This window comes from Lissotriton vulgaris, chromosome 2_1 (genome assembly GCF_964263255.1).
Source record: "Lissotriton vulgaris chromosome 2_1, aLisVul1.2, whole genome shotgun sequence".
Lineage (NCBI taxonomy): Eukaryota > Metazoa > Chordata > Amphibia > Caudata > Salamandridae > Lissotriton > Lissotriton vulgaris.
This window is the reverse complement of record NC_141687.1, coordinates 766,416,148-766,436,232: the sequence shown is the minus strand read 5'-3', so window position 1 is coordinate 766,436,232 and position 20,085 is coordinate 766,416,148. Positions and strand designations below refer to the sequence as shown.

The 20,085-nt window shown below is 46.1% G+C and overlaps 1 protein-coding gene across 7 annotated transcripts in view; it reads right to left on the bottom strand.

Moving 5' to 3' along the window:
• Positions 1-20,085, bottom strand: part of UBR3 (ubiquitin protein ligase E3 component n-recognin 3) — a 2,118,328-nt gene that overhangs the window by 1,163,015 nt on the left and 935,228 nt on the right. For all 7 annotated transcript variants that reach the window (XM_086956098.1, XM_086956102.1, XM_086956099.1 and 4 more), the window contains exon 16: positions 15,246-15,379. In XM_086956098.1, the coding sequence (XP_086812224.1) occupies positions 15,246-15,379 (134 nt within the window). The remainder of the gene's footprint in view (positions 1-15,245; positions 15,380-20,085) is intronic.

Below are 20,085 nucleotides of genomic sequence, written 5' to 3'. Positions count from 1 at the left end.
GATGCTCTTCCTCTTTTGACGGGTGCGGAGGCGGAAAGATGGTGGACTGCCCGATGTGGAAGGCCGTGACTACCTTGGGCAGGAAAGAGGGTCGCGTCCGGAAGACACAACTTTGTCCAGATGGACGGAAAGGAGGGGAGGCTTAGATGAAAGAGCCTGGAGCTCACTCTCCTGGCAGAGGTGATGGCAAAATAGAAAGCTGTCTTAAGGGTGAGAAGACGAAGAGTACAGTTATGAAGCGGCTCAAAAGGGAGCGCAAGTCAGAACTAGGTTCAAGACCCACTGAGGCATCATGAAAGGAACAGGGGGAAACATATGAGTGATGCCCTTCAAGAACCTATTTACAATTGAGGACTTGAACAAAGAAGGCTGATCAGGTAGTCTTAAGAAGGCGGAAAGGGCAGAAAGATAGCCCTTGATAGTGCCCAGAGCAGAGCCCTGCTGGGCAAGAGAAAGAAGAAAGAGGAGAACCTCAGAAAGGGGTGCAGAGAGAGGATCCACAGCCTTTGCTGTGCACCATGCCACAAATTTGTTCCAGCTGCAGGCGTATACCGACTTCATGGAGGGACGCCTGGCTGCCAGAATTACATTGCAGACTTCAGGAGGCAAGTCAAATGGCCTCAACTGTCGCCGCTCAATCTCCACGCATGGAGGTGGAGACTGGAAAGGTTCGGGTGAAGGACCGTCCCCTGCTGCTGCGACAGAAGGTCCTCCTGAAGAGGCAGACGAATCGGGGGATCGAGAGACATGCTGGGTAGCTCGGGATACCAGTACCTTCATGCCCAGTCCTGAGCCACAAGGATGACTTGGGCCCAGTCGCGCTTGATCTTCGTCAGCACCCTGGGCAGAAGTGGTATAGGTGGAACTACGTATAACAGACCGCAACTCCACTCGCGACGAAAAGCATCTCCGAGCGAGTGCCGCCTTGGAAATTCCAATGCGCAGAACTGATGACATTGCGGGTTCTCTTCGGTGGCGAATAGATCTAACCAAGGCTCTCCCCACTGCAGAAAGAGACCTTGCGCCACGTCCGAGTTCAGATGCCATTCGTGATCCATCACGCACCTGCGGCTGAGTTTGTCCGCCCTGGCGTTCAGTGAACTTGCCAGGTGTTGAACCACCAGGGTTACGCTCTGATGTTCCAGCCTCTGAGAGAGGTGCAGAGCCTCCTGGCAGAGGGTCCACAACCCCACCCCGCCCTGTTTGTTGGAGTACCACAGGGCGGTGGTGTTGTCCGTGAACACCTTCACTACACTCCCCCGGACAGAGGGAAGGAATGCCTTCAGTGCAAGACGAATTGCCCGCAGCTCCAGAAGGTTGATAAGGAGCCGGGACTCCGCCAGAGACCAGAGGCCTCGGATCCCCACCTCTCGAATGTGGCCCCCACAACCTTGGAGGGACGCTTCCGTCACAACAACATGCTCCGGTTGGGGTAGGGAGAGGGGTCTGCCGCTGACCCAATCGCGGTCCGTGAGCCACCACTGCAACTGTCTCGCAGTGCCCTCCGAGATCAGGACGTGGTCGGACAGGTTGCCCTGATGCTGGGCCCACAAACTTCAGGTCCCACGGCAGAGTTAGCATCCGCCACCAGGCATGATGCAACAGAAGGATGCAGGAGGTCATCAGCCCCAGAAGCCACAGCGTCAACCTGACCTTCGACCTTACCAGCGCCCCGTGGGTGTTCACGAAGGTGATGGCAGTAGTCGCAGCTCATCTGTGCAGGTTAGGGGTTTCAGTCTTCCCCTACCTCGACGACTGGTTGTTGAAGGCAGGCTCGCCCCTGACAGTCGTCAGCCACCTCCAGACTACGGCCGACCTCCTGCACCTGCTGGGGTTCTCCATCAATTTGCCGAAGTCACACTTGTGTCCTCTCAGAAGCTCCTCTTCATCGGAGCTGTTCTCGACTCGCCGCGGTTTCGGGTTTATCCTCCCGAACAGCGGGTTCGGGATATTCAGGCTCTGATTCGGATCTTTCAGCCTTTATCCCGAGTCTCGGACATGTTTCATTGCCATATTGTTCGTCTGGCAATTTCTTCAGGGCATACAGTTTTTTAAGCCACTGCTGTGGACACCTGGGCTTCACAACTTCTAACGGCAGCTGTCTCTCATACCAGCCGGCAGACGGGTCGAGTGGATGCCGGCTGGTCTCCCACTATCGTTAAGAATACGAAGGGGACGACAGACAACTCACAGAAGGAGTTAGTCTATACGTGTTTTTAGTACCTCTCGGCCGGTATGAGAGACAGCTGATGTTAGAGGTTGTGAAGCCCAGGTGTCCAAAGCAGTGGCTTAAAAAACTGTATGCCCTTAAGAAATTGCCAGACGAACACTATGGCAAGTAAACATGTCGGCAAGTAGAATATGGCTGCATAAGTAGTAGCCAGACTCACTTTTTTAATCTATGCAATCAGCACGAACGAACAGGAATAAAGTTTGTGTGTCCGTGTTGTATGCGTATGTTTTATGTTGTGTGACACTATTTTGTGTGTTTTGTTTTTCCCACTGCACTTGCTCTCGAAAACACATATTTGTTTTCACTTGGACACTTTTCTTTGAGCTTGATGGCACCAATGATGATAATAGGGCTATCCTGGTGAGTACCTGCCAGGTGCCCCCTTGGTGGTGCGCCTGTGAGGTGCCATCTCGCTTCCACACACTTTTTTCTCACAGTGGTATATGGTTTCACATCTGTCTGTGTAAAAGGGACGGGCATTTTTAAGTTGGGCACGAGATTGATATACCCCCTACCCCATAATCATTAAAAGAGGGGAGGTAGTTGTAATTGATTGCAACGTGAGGGATATCATTTCTAAACAGTTTAAGAGAAGATTGCTTGTGACCTAGGTTATAATTGGTATTGTAAGTGAATTTCAAAGCCTGAAGCTGCAGGCTTCTTGCAGTATTTTCTGATCCTCAGGAAATGCAAGACCACAAACGGAACTGCAGCTCTTGGGCACCCAGGTGGCAGAGACACCACAAGCATAATCGAATGCCACTATGAGACCTTAATGCACTAGCAGAGGTGGAAGAGTTGAAGGGGTTCCTTTAATAGCATTACATAGGGATCAGTAAAAAGCGTGACCTCTGGAAATGTGACGCACCAGTTCATTTAGCTTTGATGCAATGAGAGTACCAACGTGAGGAAATAAATGCTTGTTTATAGGTACAATTTGGTCAGACATGCACCAGCAACTCATGTTGCAGCGATAACAATCACAGGGAACTCATGGAGCTTCTTCTAAAAAGTATATCCTAGTGATATATATAAAAATAACCAACAACCTCCCAAATCCCATGGTGAAGACAAGAAGTGACAGAGAGGAAAATAGGTGACCAGGAGGAGGAGGAAGAATGGGAGGAGGTCATGCCCCCTTATAATGTACTGTTGCTGCTATTCAATGTATAGAGGAATGGAGGTCCATCAAAACATGCAAAACTACTTGTAAACCTCGACCTAACAGTAGCAAAGAGGACCATTGTCAGAAAAAGGGGAGTGAAAATACAACCCCAGTTGACAAGCTGGAAGGAGGGCATGGACTAATGCAAGCTAGCTGAAAAGCAAGTCAATGCGGGTAGAGAATGTCTGAGTAAGAGGGGGTAAATACGGCAACATTGGAGGAATGGCATAATCCACATTTTTAAAGGTGGTTTCACACGCTGCTGAGGTCTGGCTCAATACAATGGTACCACAAAAGCAGTGGGGTGTGGCTGCATCATTACTATGTTTAAATATCTGTAGAAACAGACGCGTGTCCCTGGGAAGAGTTCAAATGTGATCATGTGCGGTCTATATATATACTGTTCTCTAATTAAAATATTAATAACATGTTCCAAAAAAAGAGAATGCAGCGCGAAGCACAAAAAGCTACAAGGCCCATGGTAGGAGCACTTTAGCTGGATTCTCTAGTCTATGTACAAAATTATATCATCAGTGCAAGACATTATAACTATTGTTTGTGCATTGATTGTCTCTCCCTTCTGGTTAAACTGACCATTCATGAAATTTTGTATCGCTGATGTTTATATTTAACTAAAAATCCATATAGGTTCTTTTGAAAAATGTTAATGTGGAGTTCACGATGGAGTTAAAAAACTTAGTACAGAAATTACATGTAAACGTAAAAGTACCTCAATACTCCTGCTCATACTAGGTCTGGATTCTGCCCCCTGCAAAAAACTTGATTTTTTTCCCTCTGCAAAACATTTACTCGTTCCTTTTGTCAGCTACATAAGCAACCTATAACCATCAGTCAAAAGTACGCTTACTGGCTGAATAATTTTTATCACATGAAATGTCAATTTCACTTGTGATTTGTCTGTGGTGAGAGAGGAGATACAGGTGTGTCTCAAAAAACTTAAGTCAGGTCAATAGTAAGGTAAACTAAGCAATCTTTTTTTTTTATTAACTCTAAACTTTTTCGCAGTCACAGGAACAATTGTATTTTTTTTATTTTTCAGTACACTACACAGTGCACAGATGATGGCATCACAAGACTCACAAGTGACTAGGCCATATCATCTATGGGTATATTTCCTAAGAATGCCATTGAAGCCCCTTGTTTGCGTGTGGAGTGCGGATGAGGGGGAATTGTTAGTGTTCTTTTTGCTTTTGCATAGCATATTTGAATGGACTTGAATATCCACCTTGTAATGCCCAATTTTGATATAGGATTGCCTTTAAGTGGTGGAGCAAAAGTGATAAATAGTTGTTTTGTCTTATGGAAAGGTTTTGTCCTTTATATATAAGAAAGAATTGCTTTGATCACATCTAAAGTGTGTAAAGCACGTTTTGCCACAGAATCTGGTTGAGGGAAGAACACAGGCAACTCAACAGATTGGTTGATATTAGAGGCAGAAAGTACCTTTGGTAGAAATTTATGGTTTGTCCGAAGAACTACTTTGTTTTGGTGTATTTGTAAGAATGGTTCTTTTATGGTTAGTGCATGAAGCTCACCCACTCTCCTCAGAGATGTGATCGCTAGGAGTAAAGCTAACTTCCGAGTGAGAAATTGTATTTCACATTTAAGCAATGGCTCAAAGGGTGGCCCCAATAGCCCGGTGAGGACAATGTTGAGATTCCACACTGGAGCAGATGGAAGTCTTGGAGGAATGATTTTTTAAGTCCCTCCATAAATGCTTTAATGACAGGCACTCTAAAAAGAGACAGCTGTTGTCTGTTCTGAAGGTATGCAGCTACTGCAGCAAGATGTAAGCGTATGGAAGTGTACGATAAATTGGAGCGCTGCAGATGTAGTAAATAGCAAATGATGTTTGAACTGAAGCGTTCAGTGGATCTATTTGATTATTATTACAGTATATCACAAATCGCTTCCACTTTGCTGCATAGCATGCTCTTGTGGTAGGACGTCTAGCCTCTCTGATAATGTTCATGCAGTCTGGCGGAAGATTAAGATAGCCAAACTCTAAGATTTCAGGTGCCAGATAGCAAGGTTGAGATGGCTGGGATCTGGATTTCTTATCTCTCCATGGCTTTGAGTGAGCAGGTTGGGAGAGAGGTGAAGTTTTTGGTGAGGAACTACTGAGAGCTCCAACAGGGCTGTGAACCAGGGTTGTTGAGCCCATGTGGGAGCAACTAGGATTAATGTCAGGGACGCCTGTCTGAGCTTCTGAACCACTGATGGAAAGAGTGAGAGAGGCAGAAAAGCATAGGCAAATGTCCCTGACCAATTCATCCATAGTGCATTGCCCTTGGACAATGGGTGTGTCTGGATGCGAAGTTTGGGCATTTTGCGTTTAGGTGAACAGATCCATGTCTGGAAATTCCCACATATGGAAGAATGGGAGGAGAACTTAAGGTTGGAGTTCCCATTCGTGAATCTGTTGTCTTTGACGACAGACCAGATCTGTAATCGGTTTGGTTACTCCCGGAAGGTGTTCTGCAAGGAGAAACGTTCTGTGATATATGGCCCATCTCCAGATGATTTGTGCCAGCTGTGATAGCTGGAGAGTGTGTGTCCCCCTGTGTTTGTATGTAGTACATTGCTGTCATGTCTGTACGGATCAGGACAGCTTTGCCTACTAGATGAACTTGGAACCCTTTGAGCGCTAGAAAAATCGCTAGCAGCTCTAGATGATTTATGTGAAGCTGCTTTTGCTGCAGGCTCCACTTGCCCTGAATTGTATGAGTCTGGAAATGAGCTCACCAACCAGTGAGCGATGCCTCTTCTGTTAGCATTATCTGTAGAACTGGGTCGATGAAGGGCCGCCCTTTTGAAAGGTTTTGGGTATTCCACCCCTGCAGAGAGCGATGGGTGCTGCCGTCCACCAACACTAGATCCGATAACAGACCCTGAGCTTGGTTCCATTGACGTGATAAGCACTCCTGAAGGGGGCGTCTGTAAAGTCTTGCGTAAGGGACTATTAGTATGCAAGACACCATCATCCCTAGTAGCTGCATAAACAGTTGAGCTGGCAATGAAAGTTGAGGCTGGAACTGGCAGAGTAGAGTCTGCACGTTGCAGATTCTGGCTGGATTGGCATAGGCCAAAGCCCTTTGAGCATCTATTGTGGCTCCCAGATACACCTGTGAATTTTATAGCTGTAGATGAGACTTGGACAGGTTCACTGTGAATCCAAGATCAAGGAGCAATAGCACTGTTTTGGGAGTGTGAAGGAGAAAACTTTCTTGCGAGCTCGCTTTTATGAGCCAGTCGTCCAGATATGGGAAGACGTGAATGTGTTGTCTTCGAAGATGAGCTGCGACTACTGCTAAACACTTGGTGAAAACTCGGGGTGTGGTAGTTACTCCAAATGGGAGCACCTTGAACTGATAATGCTGCCCTGCTACTATGAACCTAGCGAATTTGCGATGAGCAGGATGTATTTGGATATGGAAATAGGCGTCTTTTAAGTCCACAGTGGACAGAAATTCGCCTTGTTGAAGGAGCAGGAGAACTTGTTGGAGAGGGGCCATGTGACAGTGGTACGATTGAATATATAGGTTTAGTTCTCTGAGGTCTAGTATAGGCTTGAGAGAGCCGTCCGTCTTGGGAATTAAGAAGTACAGGGAGGGTACTCCGTTCCCTTGATGTTTTGATGGGACTGGTTCTATTGCTCCTTTTTTCTAACAGGGAGAGAACTTCTTTTTTTAAAAGGGTAAGATGTTCCTGTGACATTGCATGTAATCTTGGAAGAATGTTTGGGGGAGTGTCTGTAAGTTCCAGGCAGTAACCATATTGGATAATTTGTAGAACCAATTTGTCTGAGGTGATAGTATTCCAGACAGGTAGAAATTGGGAGAGATGTTCCCCGACAGAAGTGGAATGCTCGGGGTAGCAGAAGGAAGTCACTGCTTGCTGTTTGCGGTGGAAGTGTGTGTTGAGTTGCCTCTGCCCATACAGTTGTTTCTTTGAAACCCACCTCTAAAATAGCCTCTTGGTGAGGGCGATTAGTTGTTGCCCTTATAAGAGGAGGAGGGAGTCTCTGTGGATATATTCTTGGAGCCAACCCTGTTTGAAGGTAACCACAAAGCCCACCTGTACTTGGCGACCACAGTGTCTTTCTTCATTTTTTCCGATGAAGTGTCAAATGCTGGGCCAAAGAGGTGTTCCTTGTTAAATGGTTGGTTGAGAATAGAGGCTTGCACCTCAGGTTTAAATCCTGAAATTCTCAACCAAGCATGCCTGCGTAGCAGTACACTGGTATTTACAGCGCGAGTTGCTGTACCTGCTGCGTCTAAGGCATACCTGATGGAGGTAACTGTGATTAATTTACCCTCCTGAATAAGGTCATTAGCCTTTGATTTATGCTCATCAGGCAGAAATTGCATTAGCTTCTCTAACTCATTATAATGAGTCCTATCGTAGCGAGCTCACAAAGCTTGAGCATTAGTAGTACGCCAATGATTGGCTGCTTGCGACGCTACCGTTTTGCCCGAGGCATCAATTAATTTGGACTCCTTATCAGGAGGAGGGGCCTTACCTGTGGTCTGTGAGTTAGCTCTCTTGCGAGCATTGGAAACTACCAGAGTCTCTAAAGGCAGCTGACCCTTGATATAGGTGGGGTCAGTAGGTGTAGGTTTATATTTTTCTCCAACCTGGGTGTAATGATCCTTGCCCTCATAGGATCCTTAAAGATTCTTGACTGTATGCTTAAGCATCCCTTTAAGCATTGGCAGAGTATGAGTAACTTTCTGAGAGGAACTTAGGGTTTCAAATAAGAAATCCTCTTCTAAAGCCTCCTTATACAGCTCCACCCCATGATATGAGCAGCCCTGTTAAGTAGCTCAATGTATCCTATGTTGTCGTCGGGTGGTGAGGGTCTGAAGGGATATACATCAGGGTCATTATTCGTTTCTGGGTCAGTGTCATAATGATCCCATGGATCAGTATCTTGTGGCCCATACTGATCCCCATCCCTTTCATCCTGTGTGTCAGGTGATAGTGGTGGTAGTGAATTTGTGGGTGTGATGAGTACAATGGGATCAGTGGGTGAAGAAGGTGGAATGTAAGGTGGAGAAGGATTAGTACCCATATTTTTCTTTTTTAGAGGAATGTGGGAATCCTCCAGCAGGCCCATTTTCCTTTTTTTCTGGCAATTTGGCATGGATATCCCCAGTGACCTCTGACCCTGCTTGCAGGTAGGTCGCTCCCCACGCCACCACACGGCCGTCAGCTGCTTCATGCCTGTTCTCTGCAGCCCCCTCCTTTTTTCCCTGCCGTTCCCTCTCCTCCCGCTGCTGCGTCCCTGCGGCCCCACCCCCCCTGCTTCCCATTGGCTACCCCACTTCCGCCTCCCAGCTGCTCCTCCCTCCTCCCCTCTCCCCCTCATAAGGAGACTGCGCAGAGGAGAAGGAGCGACCTCTGACCCTGCTCGCAGGCAGGTCGCTTCATACGCCACCACACGGCTGCCAGCTGCTTCCCACTCCTCCAGCAGCGTCCCTGCCCCCCTGCTTCCAATTGGCCACCCCGCTCCCGCCTCCCAGCTGCTCCTCCCTCCCTCTCCCCCTCTTATGGAGGCCGCACGGCAAAATCAAGCCCGTCTGCGCCTTCACCACGCCCAGCGCCAGAACCCCTGGATCCCGCGAACGCCACAACACCAGACTCTGCTACGACGCCAGCACCCTCTACGCACTCAACGCCGGCCAAAACCACACCTGCTTCCAAGCCGCCCCGAAATGGACTCACGGACCTTTCTCCTGCCACACCTGCTGCTTCACCTGCGACGACAGTACCACCAAATCTCCTAGGACTGGACCCAACCACCTCTGCTGCATACTCCTCAACACCCTCTCCGCATGCAAACACGCCGTCGAGCTCTGGGATCTGCTCGACACCTCCACCTCAGACGTGGCCTTCCTTACCGAGACCTGGTGGAACGACTCCTCGGCGCCCGACATCGCCATAGCCATCCCGGACGGTGACAAGATCACCCGCAGAGATCGCACCAACGGAATCGGAGGAGGAATAGCCATCGTCCACAAGTTCACCCTCAAGGTCGACACCCACGCAGACGACCCTCAACACGGCCGAACACCTGCACTTCCGGATCCACACCGACCCCAACACCACCCTCAGAGGAACACTTATCTACAGACCCCCCGGACCTCGGGCTCAGTTCAGCGACTCCATCGCCGACCTCGCCAGCACCCACGCACTCGCCTCCATGGACATCATCCTCCTCGGGGACCTGAATTTCCACCTCGAGAACAACAACGACACCAAATCCACCACCCTGATCGGCAACCTCGGCCTCAGACAACTCGTCACCGCACCCACCCACGCCGCCGGCCACACGCTGGACCCCGTCTTCTCCACAGGCACCCACGTCGCCTTCAACCACACCACCTAACTCCACTGGACCGACCACCGCTGCATCCATTTCACCTTCAAGAAACCAACCACGCACCACGGCACCCAACAGCTACCTCGCTGCTGCTGGAGCAAAGTCACCGAAGACCAGCTGATCACCACCCTCGCCCAAAACCCACCCACCGACCCCACCAACCCAGACACCGCCGCCTGCAACCTCAGACAGTGAATCGACAACTGCGCCAACACCCTCGCCCCACTCAAGATATGCTCCAACAACCACGACAGCAAAAGAGCCACCTGGTTCACCAACGAGTTGCAGACCTCCAAACGCACATGCCGGAAACTGGAGAAGATATGGCTACACGAACGCACTCCGGGCAACCACACAGCCCACAAGGACGCCACCCGCAGACATCACCACCACATCAGATTAGCCAAGAGATCCTCCTTCAAAGACCGCCTGGATAACAAAGCACACAACAGCAAAGAGCTCTCCAGCATCGTAAAGGAACTCGCCAACCCCAGCGCCAACGACGTACAGCCCTCACAAGAACTGTGCAACTCACTAGCCATCTTCTTCCACCGCAAGTTCGCTGACATCCATGACAGCTTCAACACCATGACTGCCCGGCTACGTCAGACCCCACCTCCCCCTGTGAACACCACCAGCGCCAACCGCCTGACCTTCTGGACCAAGGTCAACGACGACGAGACACACAAGGTCATGAACTCCATCCACTCAGGATCTCCGTCAGACCTGTGCCCGACGCTGTTCAACGTCTACATGGCCCCCCTCGCACAAGTGGCCCGCCAACATGACCTTAACATCATCTCCTACACCGACGACACCCAGCTCATCCTCTCCCTCACCAAGGACCCACACACCGCCAAAACCAACCTCCAAGAGGGAATGAAGGCCATTGCCGACTGGATGAGCAACAGCCGTTTGAAGCTTAACTCTGACAAGACGGAGGTACTCATCCTCGGACCCACCCCCTCTGCCTGGGACGACTCCTGGCGGCCGACCACACTGGGAACAGCACCAACACCCACCGACCATGCACCCAACCTAGGATTCATCCTCGACTCCTCCCTCTCCATGTCTAAACAGGTCAACGCCGTCTCCTCCTCCTGCTAGAACACCCTCCACAGGATCTACAAGTGGATCTCGACCAAAACAAGAAGAACGGTAACACAGGCCCTCGTCAGCAGCAGACTGGGCTAAGGCAACACACTCTATGCAGGAATCCCAGCCAAACACCTACGATGACTACAACGCATCCAAAACTCCTCCGCCTGACTGATGGTCAACGTCCCCCGCCGCAGCCACATCACCCCCCACCTGAGAGTTCTACACTGGCTCCCCGTCGACAAGAGGATCACCTTCAAGCTCCTCACCCATGCACATAAAGCACAACGCTGGACCAGCCTACCTGGACAGCAGACTCTGCTTCTACACCCCCACCTGCCAGCTATGCTCGTCTTGCCCTCGCCGCTGTCCTCCGCATCCAACGAACAACCTCCGGCGGCAGATCCTTCTCCTACCTCGCCGCCAATAACACCCTCCCTACCCACCTACGGCAGACCCAAGACCTACTCACCTTCAGAAGACTCCTCAAGACCTGGCTCTTTGAGCAGTAGCGGCACCCCCTTCCCTCAGCGCCTTAAGACCTTCACGGGTAAGTAGCGCATTTTACAAGTACTCTGATTGATTGATTTAGTGTCTGGATTGATTATCAGTTTTTTCTGGTTCGGATCCAAATATGGAATGTCGGACCGATACTCTTTTGAAAAAGTCGTATCTTTGGCTGCCTTTTTCAAAGTCGAGATTTTCGGCTCCCAAGATTTACTCTTTGACAACGGTGGAATGGTTACCACGACACGCTTCGGCACCGAATATTTCGGCTCGACACCGGTATGGGGCCGACTCAGGCTCAAACCGGAAGGTTTTCCTTTGTGCTTTGGTGCCCGGCCCGAGGGCGGGGCGTTCGAAGCTTTTTGTCAGTGCCGACCTTGGCCCGAGAGCAGAGGAAGGACCTGAGCCTTTTTGTGTAACAAGTGGTTGGGGAAGGAAGTCTCAGAACTAACAATACGTTGACCCGGTAATACTTGGTCTTTCACGTCAGAGCCGGTTTCAGACACGGAGATGTGTTCTTCCTCTACTTCGGCTTCCTGTGTGTGGGATTGCTCATGGTCGGAGTCCTCTCCGAAGAGATCCGAGTGGAGCTGCTTGGGTGATGCATTTCGTGAAGTTGAGCCCAAAGCGTCTTTTTAGATCTAAACGATCTACACACGTTGCAGTGTTTTTCATCGTGTTCCGGGGATAGACAGAGGTTGCACACTTCGTGCAAGTCGGTGCGCAGAAACTTAGCGCACACCCGGGACAGAGCTTGTATGGGGTCTGTTCTATTATCGAGTGCTGGCGAGTCCAGTGCGAGTAGGCCCAATGGCCCTCTACAAGTCTTCCGATTGCAGGTCTTTGCCGACAAGATACGCAGAGAACGGGAAACGCGATCGAGAAACAATACTGTTGACTGTAGTGGACTGCGCATCGAAGGAAACCCGAGAAACGGTGCCGAACCGGAGCGTAGCAATTGACATCCGAACACAATGGCGGAAAAAATGTTTTAGTTACATCTAACTTAAATACATATATACATGGGACATCTCTCACTAATCTTACGTACTCCATTATCACCCTCTACGGCAAACAATCTAACAATAGAGTCAATGCCCATGCGCACTGTCACCGAAAGAGTCACCTACCTTCTGACTGGAAAATACTTCTTCTAACAAAAACAAAGTGCAAACATCCAGACCCAACACTAGATGGCAGGCTATGCACAGCATGATCTACAGCTCACATGTTAGAACAAGAGGTTTTTGACCAGTCCTGTTAAAACCTTCATCCACAGTTATACACCCTGTACAGCCACCCACTCCAGTGCTGATTGAAGGTGAGCCGTCGTAATGTATCACCGCAAATTCGCCATTTCCAAACTTGCCTTGTATCTTGGTAAACAGAGGTTGTCTTCGCTATCCTAAGAGAGATATTATTTCACACAAAGGCCAACAATTTCTATTGAATTTCCCTCAGGTCTTTTTCCCAAAAAAAACAGGTGATGTTTGAGCTACATAAAGCAATCTAGGAAGAAAGTTCATCTTAATACATGTGTGTATGCCAGTGTATGAAATGTGCTTCTTGCCCATCTGTACAGATCGTTATATGAGGTCTACTAAAGACAGGTATTAACATTAGACGCAATTGAAGTTACATTCGGAATATACACTCCTTTATATCAGGGGGAAAGGTATTAATTTTCTTTATAAGCTACTTTTACAGGTAGAGGAGAGAGATTTCTGAGCGCTGAATACGATGCGTCATGGTATTATGTCAAAGGAAGATGGGGAAGCCTTCATCTGTCACTGGTGCATTTGTTTACTTATTTGAATGCTACGTCACAAGCCAGAGATTTTGATTCCTCAAGAAAATGGTTTCTCTTTTGAGATGGGACAGATCTGGAATGACATACCTCAAATGGTCATATATGTACACCTGCAAATTCCAAGGTAAGCGTAACTGTGGGGAGTGGAATAGTACTTGTGTTTTATGAGCCTTGGGTTAGTAACATCACTAACACCCAAGTAGAAGTAAGGTACGTTAGAATTGGTTAATAGTGTCTTGAGATAAAACCAACCAATGAAACAAAAAATATTTCTTCATTTCTATTTTCTATTGTGGTCTGTTGGCTAATGAGTAAAATTTGTATTGGGTTTCTTGTTATGATATATCAGACAATGTTACAGACCTTGTGCAGAACTACTACAAGACCTGGGTAATGGTGGTGTGAGCCAATGTCTAGAGTACAGTCTCCAGGATTCCACACATAATATCGTGTGGCTCTGACAGATAAAAGCCCTGATAAAATGGGAATGGGTAATTCATATGTACATAGGTCAATTGATATGCCCGTGAGGTTTGCTTTTCTCATAGTTACAACAGCTGTCAATGACAGACTATTACAAATCCCTTGGCTGAACTATATTAAAAACCTTTGTTATGAGCTAGGGCACCGAGAATATTTCAGTTCCTTTGATAAACTGACGCTAACCAGCAGAAAAGCTCTGAAACAGGCTTGTTTTTCCATGTTTGAGAACCTTGGACTTTCCATTGAGCTTACAAAACCCAGTGTTCTCAACAATTAAATGACGTTGGTTACTTATGATATTCAACCATATCCTTTTTTTCTACAAAATGCTAGACAGATTCTTTTAGGCAAGATTCAGGCTGAACACATTCCATTGACTGATAACCTTTCCTACTATTAATGACTGGTCCAAGACAATTGATTACATGACCTTGTGATAATCTGTCAGATCACTGTACTATGTATACCGTGTAATTTTGTACATTTTATAAGACCGAGGAAAAGTATTTTATTACCATTTCTGTGCGAGTAAAAATTTGCACAATGTCGCCCAGGGCATATTTTTACAATCATTGTCTAACCCTCTGATTTGCTGCATTATATCTTCCTATTTACCATCAGTGTTTAAACAGAGGAAGCTTTTGCTCATTTGCCAGGTTTCTGATATTTTATGACAAATTAATATATTCAGGTCTTTTCTTGCATTTTTTCTGATTTACTACGTATTTTCTTTTTAAAAGATAGTAAAAAGAGTAAAAAGTCGAGTTTGCTATAGAGTCAATCTAAATGTAGGATCCCGAACTATGCCATTTCTCTAACAGAAAGACAGTTACGAGCTGGAGCAGTTTTTGGATGAAATTGAGCCGGTAACTGCTAGGAAACTTTACTAGAAGTTTAGATATGGGTCCTTCACTCCCTCTTCTTTTACAGCCAGATGGGGGTGTACATCGAGTTCCTGTGCCAAGCAATGTGTGTCTTGATCTGAAGGGAATGAAACAATTGAGCATGTTTTATTCTTTTGCCCAGCAGATCAATGTAACAGGAATTTTGTACCTTAGTCCACTGTGTCGTAATTCTGAAACCAGAATGATAGAAAGGCCTTGAAAATTTTAAAAAGAGACACTAGCCAGTGTGTAGTGTTTGCAGGATACCTGTTGACTATGTAGAGGATTAGACAAGATAACAAAAAAAGTAAAAACACTGCCCATCCTTGCATTAGGTGAAAAGAATCAATTAGTATACTTTATGATAAAGTTTCTATAGTGTTATTATATTTGTATTATACTGGTTTTAATTATGCATTTATCTTTTAATTTATATATCTAATTTTATTATGATTTTAAATGTGATTATTGTTATCGCATTGGAACAATTGGTCTTCTTAGCAGCAGGAGAGAAACATTTAAAATTCTCTCACAAAAAATGGTGCAAAGCAATTTGTGAGCAGTCGCATTGTGCAGGAGCAGTTATATTGAAACATTCAAAATAATAGAACACTACCTTGAAGATACAACAATATCTTTCAGCCATACTGGATTTTTACCTAAGTGTAAGCGAAGACTTGACAGAATTACAAGAAATGTTAGGGCTCCTTCCAGCATAGATCGCTCATTCTCGGGATCAAGGACTGTGTTTTGGTGTTGTGATGCCATTGTTAACACATCAACCACCTTAAATCTGTAAAAAAGAAAGAAGACACAAATTGAAAGAAAATTCACAAAATTAAAACATAAAACGATCCCATACAAAGTGTTAGTGACTTTATAAGCATGTAGTAATGTCGGGATTTTAAACACAATCACAGACCCCTCCTTGTTCAAAATATGTAAGATTTTTTTACGGCCATGCATTTTTTCAATGATGGCGCAAGGAGATTACCTTGATCACACAGTGGCAACAAAAGGTTTTATGAACTTAGTCTTTTTGCATTCAGTAAGCCTGCATTTAGCACAATAACAGCCATTGCTGCCACAAAAAGGAAAGTCACAAAGTACAAAGAACATATTGTGAGTTGGAAATTACCTTACGATTATCAAAATGCATTTTGTAGCTGGTTATGAGGTGAAGGACAAGGGGGTTTGAAGAGGGCATTCCCCTCTTCCTTCTGAATTGCAATGGCATATATCACTCGTCTGAATGCAATTTTGGTTTCAAACCACCAATGAAGCAGTGACCTGTCAAAGCAGGCAGTAACCATTCACAAAGTGTAGATGTCCATGACTGACAGCTTCTCTTTGTGAATGCAAAGTGCATGCATGGAAGAGGGATACTGTATGCTACATCCTTTCGAAGACGCTAATCGCTGAATATTGTTTGTATGTAAATATCCTCCATTCAGCCCAAGATCAAAAATATCCTTTTTTAATACTAGTGCTTGGACTTTAGTCTCGTGTCTTAAGTTTCATTTAGAATCTTAATTCTTTTTCAAATAAGGATACAACGCAAATGACCTAATGCCACGTAACATTCATGAGATCTCTATTTAAAGAATTCATGAGGGGGGGTGTCCAAGATAGCCTAGAAATAAGACATATTCCCTCCCCTCTCACCTGGACGACCTGTTCTATAGCTCACATCTGCCCAGTGACGGCTGGAAAGGGATAGATTACAACCAAAACGGTAATGGACTAAGTTGAAATTCAAACCGGACTAGATGAGAAAGCTTAGGAACGGAATACAGCAGGTTAAAGACACAGGAAGTCCAGGGAGAAACCTAAGTAGGTGGCACCTGTCACGTCCAGCGTCAGAAGAGAATGAGATTGGGTGATAAACAAGGCAACACTGCTTGCTAGTGTTAATGCTGAGATCTGTGGCTGTCACCATACCACTGGAGATCCCGAAAGTGAATGTGACTATAGTGGAGATGACAACAGCAGAAAGAGGACTTGGAAAGACAGGCCAAATACAGTAGGAAAGTAGGATCTGCTTTTATGGTTACCTCCACTTTTTGCCTGGTGCTATGCTTTTTCTGATTAGTCTGACTGGGATCCTGCTAATCTAGACCCCAGTCGCTGTGCTTTCTCCCCAGATTGGCTACTGGTGTACACTTACAAGTACCAAGTGTATGGTACTAAGGTACCCAGGGCATTGATACACCAGGGGTCCCCCCCATGGGCTGAAGCATGTATTGTGCCACCCATGGGAGACCACTCAAACTGTAACTACAGGCCTGCATTGCAGCCTATGTAAGCTAGTGCTAGTACCATTTAAGACAAATATAGGTTTCCCTATTTCTGAGGTCACCGCATGTAAAACCTATAAGTCACCCCTAAAGCAGGCCTTTCAATCCTGAAGGCAGGGTGCTTGTTTCTAAGTGTGAGGGTGCCCATGCATGAGTAGGACACCCCATACAACCTTCGGATTGTAAGTGTACCAGCCATTACAATATGTAGAGTGGCCATTTGTCATTATGCAATACTGAACTCTAAACTGGCTGTAACAAACCCAGTCATGTTTGGTATCAAACATCTTGGAATCATACATATGTAAATGGTGTGGGAGGTATGATTCCATGCACTGTAAAGCTCCTCCAGGAGGCCATCAGTGCTCTCGGTACCAGTCTTCTAGCTCCGGGCAGCAGAACATGGCTGCTGCTGACCAGAGACACGATTCTGCCCTCCTGTTGCTGAGCTAAGCTCAAGCAGGGGAAGCTGGGACAATAGGTATCCTGTCACAGGGAGGTGTGAATACTTCCCTGCAGGGTTTAGTGTATTGGGGCAGGTTGGAAGCACTTGCCAGCACCACTAAATCTGCTTGAGGGGCATATTTGTAATCTCCGTGCATAATCTAGTTCAAACAAGCTCAGGGAGCCGTTGGTTCCCGCTCTGGCACGTAACTGGACAAAGGACATGGGAGTATCCTCCCCACTGTCCAAACCCCTCCACTGGAAGGGAACCCTGAATCACCCTGAATTAAAGACAGCAGTGCAAAGAATTTTTATCCCAATTTCAGCAAAACTAAACAGAGGAAAACAGAAGAAAGTGGAACCACTCGAAGTTCAACTGAATGAGCTGGAAAGTATCCACAAATGCACTTAGTCGCAGAAAATGTGGGGTAACCTCTCAACAGGTAGAACGCAGGGTAAGGCACTTAACATAGACAACGATGAATACTCTTATATTGGGTTAAAAAAATTATGATGAAGCAGTACAATTACTGGTTTGCAAACTTTGAACAAAAACAGCAGGTGGCAAAACTATTCCCACAGAAACAAGGCTGATCAAATTATGAGCTAGGTATCATAACAAGTTTATTAGGAATACCTTGAAGAGCTGTACACACCCAAAGCCCCATATAGAAATGAGATTGATTAATATCTCTCAAACATCCCAGTCAAAACCTCAGTACTGAACAGATGGCAGACCGGGAGAAACTCATACAGGTAGACAATACATTAACAGCAAAAAATGGGCTCCGAAAAATTAATCGTTTTGCCCAGATGGATTTATGCCACTCTTTTATAAAAACCTTCTGCCACCATTTGTCCCCCTACTGATCTGCCTCATTAATACATTCTCATAACAAACAAAAATCACAGAGTTAATGTCACAAGCTATAATTTAATTTTTTTAAAGAAAATGATCTATTAGGTTGGAAGAAAACTGTTTGCAGAACGAGAAGCATGGGTAGGTCAGTAAATCAGTGGCTAAACTAGGTCTACCAGATTAGGAGTTACTGAAGGTAAGTAACTTGTCCATCTAATAGAGACATCTAGCAACAGATTCCCTATCTTAAAATTAGATACCAATGCAACACCATCCTTGGAGGTGGGTCTGTAAACTACCCTTGCCAAAAAATCTGATCTAATGAGAGACAGAAACACCCAGTGGAATGAGAAATTAGGTGAGTATAAAAATACACCCCACCATAAGAACCCTGGAAGAACCACAGATAATAACAGTAAAAATAGACACCTAAAGGCATCGGTAAGCAGAACCCATGGCAATGGAAAACAGATTGTAAAAATACATAAATTAATTTGATCCCATATTACACAAACCCAAAGTGGGAATTAAAACCATGAATAGCTGGGGCCCATAAATAACAGGACCACAGAAACCATTACAGAGCAAAGCTCTACATACCCACAGCAATTGATACTATCTGGGGTGAAAACACCAAGAAGAAACCTTGAATACACGTTCAATTAGGGAAGCAGAAGAAATGCTTCCACTACAGAACCATAAGGAATAAACAAACACGAGTCCCGTCCTGGAAAAACTCCAGGCAGTGGAGCCCTGCTAGAAACACCCAACAGGGAGGACCCACAGCGAGGTGGAGAAGAAAAGCAATGCATCTAAACATAGCTCAAAAAGGTGACACAGAGGCAGTGTTACCCAATAGAAATATAGACATATAAATATTGAGAAACAGATACATATATACCTTTGCCTAAGACATACTCATATCTACAGAACATTGCAAACCAATAGATACCTAAAAATCTAGGTATGCACAAAACCTATATTATATATTACCTACTGGCGGTCGCCAGAAGGTAGTTATAGTTAGGATTGTTTTCCATAGGAAATCCGCAACATTCTATGGGGAATAACTTTGGCGCCGGTTGAGGAATCTGCCTGTAATCTTCCTTAAATTTGCCTCGCAGCGCTCCGCTCCTTCCCTGAAAGTTTGGGCGGGATTCGTCAAGCGGGGGCCAAGATAAGAGGGGGGTCCCAAAACGTGTTTTCCCCATGTTAATTTCCATAGGGCGGTTGGACTCACTTTTAGCCCGAACGGCTGAATGGATTTCCACCAAACTTGGCAAAATTGTAGGGACTGGTAGCCCGATGTGCCTTTGCTATGTCTCAAGGTATGTGTGTGCTCCAGTGGATTTTGTGTAATTTAGGTTAAAAAAAATATATATATCTATAAGCCCCAGCGCGCTACGCGAGTTCGCGAGCGGAAAGCTGATTGGCTCTTGCGTGTCTGTCAACATTCTAAACAGTCCGGAGTGGCCGCCATCTTGTGTCTCGGTAGGATCGAGACACAAGAGGTGGCAAAAACAAAGGGGGAAATGACCAAAAGGGGGCAGGGTAGACCCCCCCCCTGACACCCTAGGTTTGATGTGGGGGCCATAAATGGGACCCGTGGGGCAAAAAAATATTATTATTTTTTTCGATTTGCGCGGGGGGAGCGCCCGGTAGGCGCACCGGGGAGCGTACCGGGGAGCATACCATGGGGAAAGAGTTTTTTAAAAATGTAGCATTTTTTTAATAAATTTGAGGTAGTTCTAAAAAGAACTGTTTTTTTTATTCTTTTTGTTGTTTTATATTTTTTTTATTGCTTTTTGGAACATTTTTTACTTTTTTTGGCTTTTATGAACAATTTTATATTTTTTTGTAATTTTTATGGGGACAAACAAAAAACAGGGAATTGTAAAC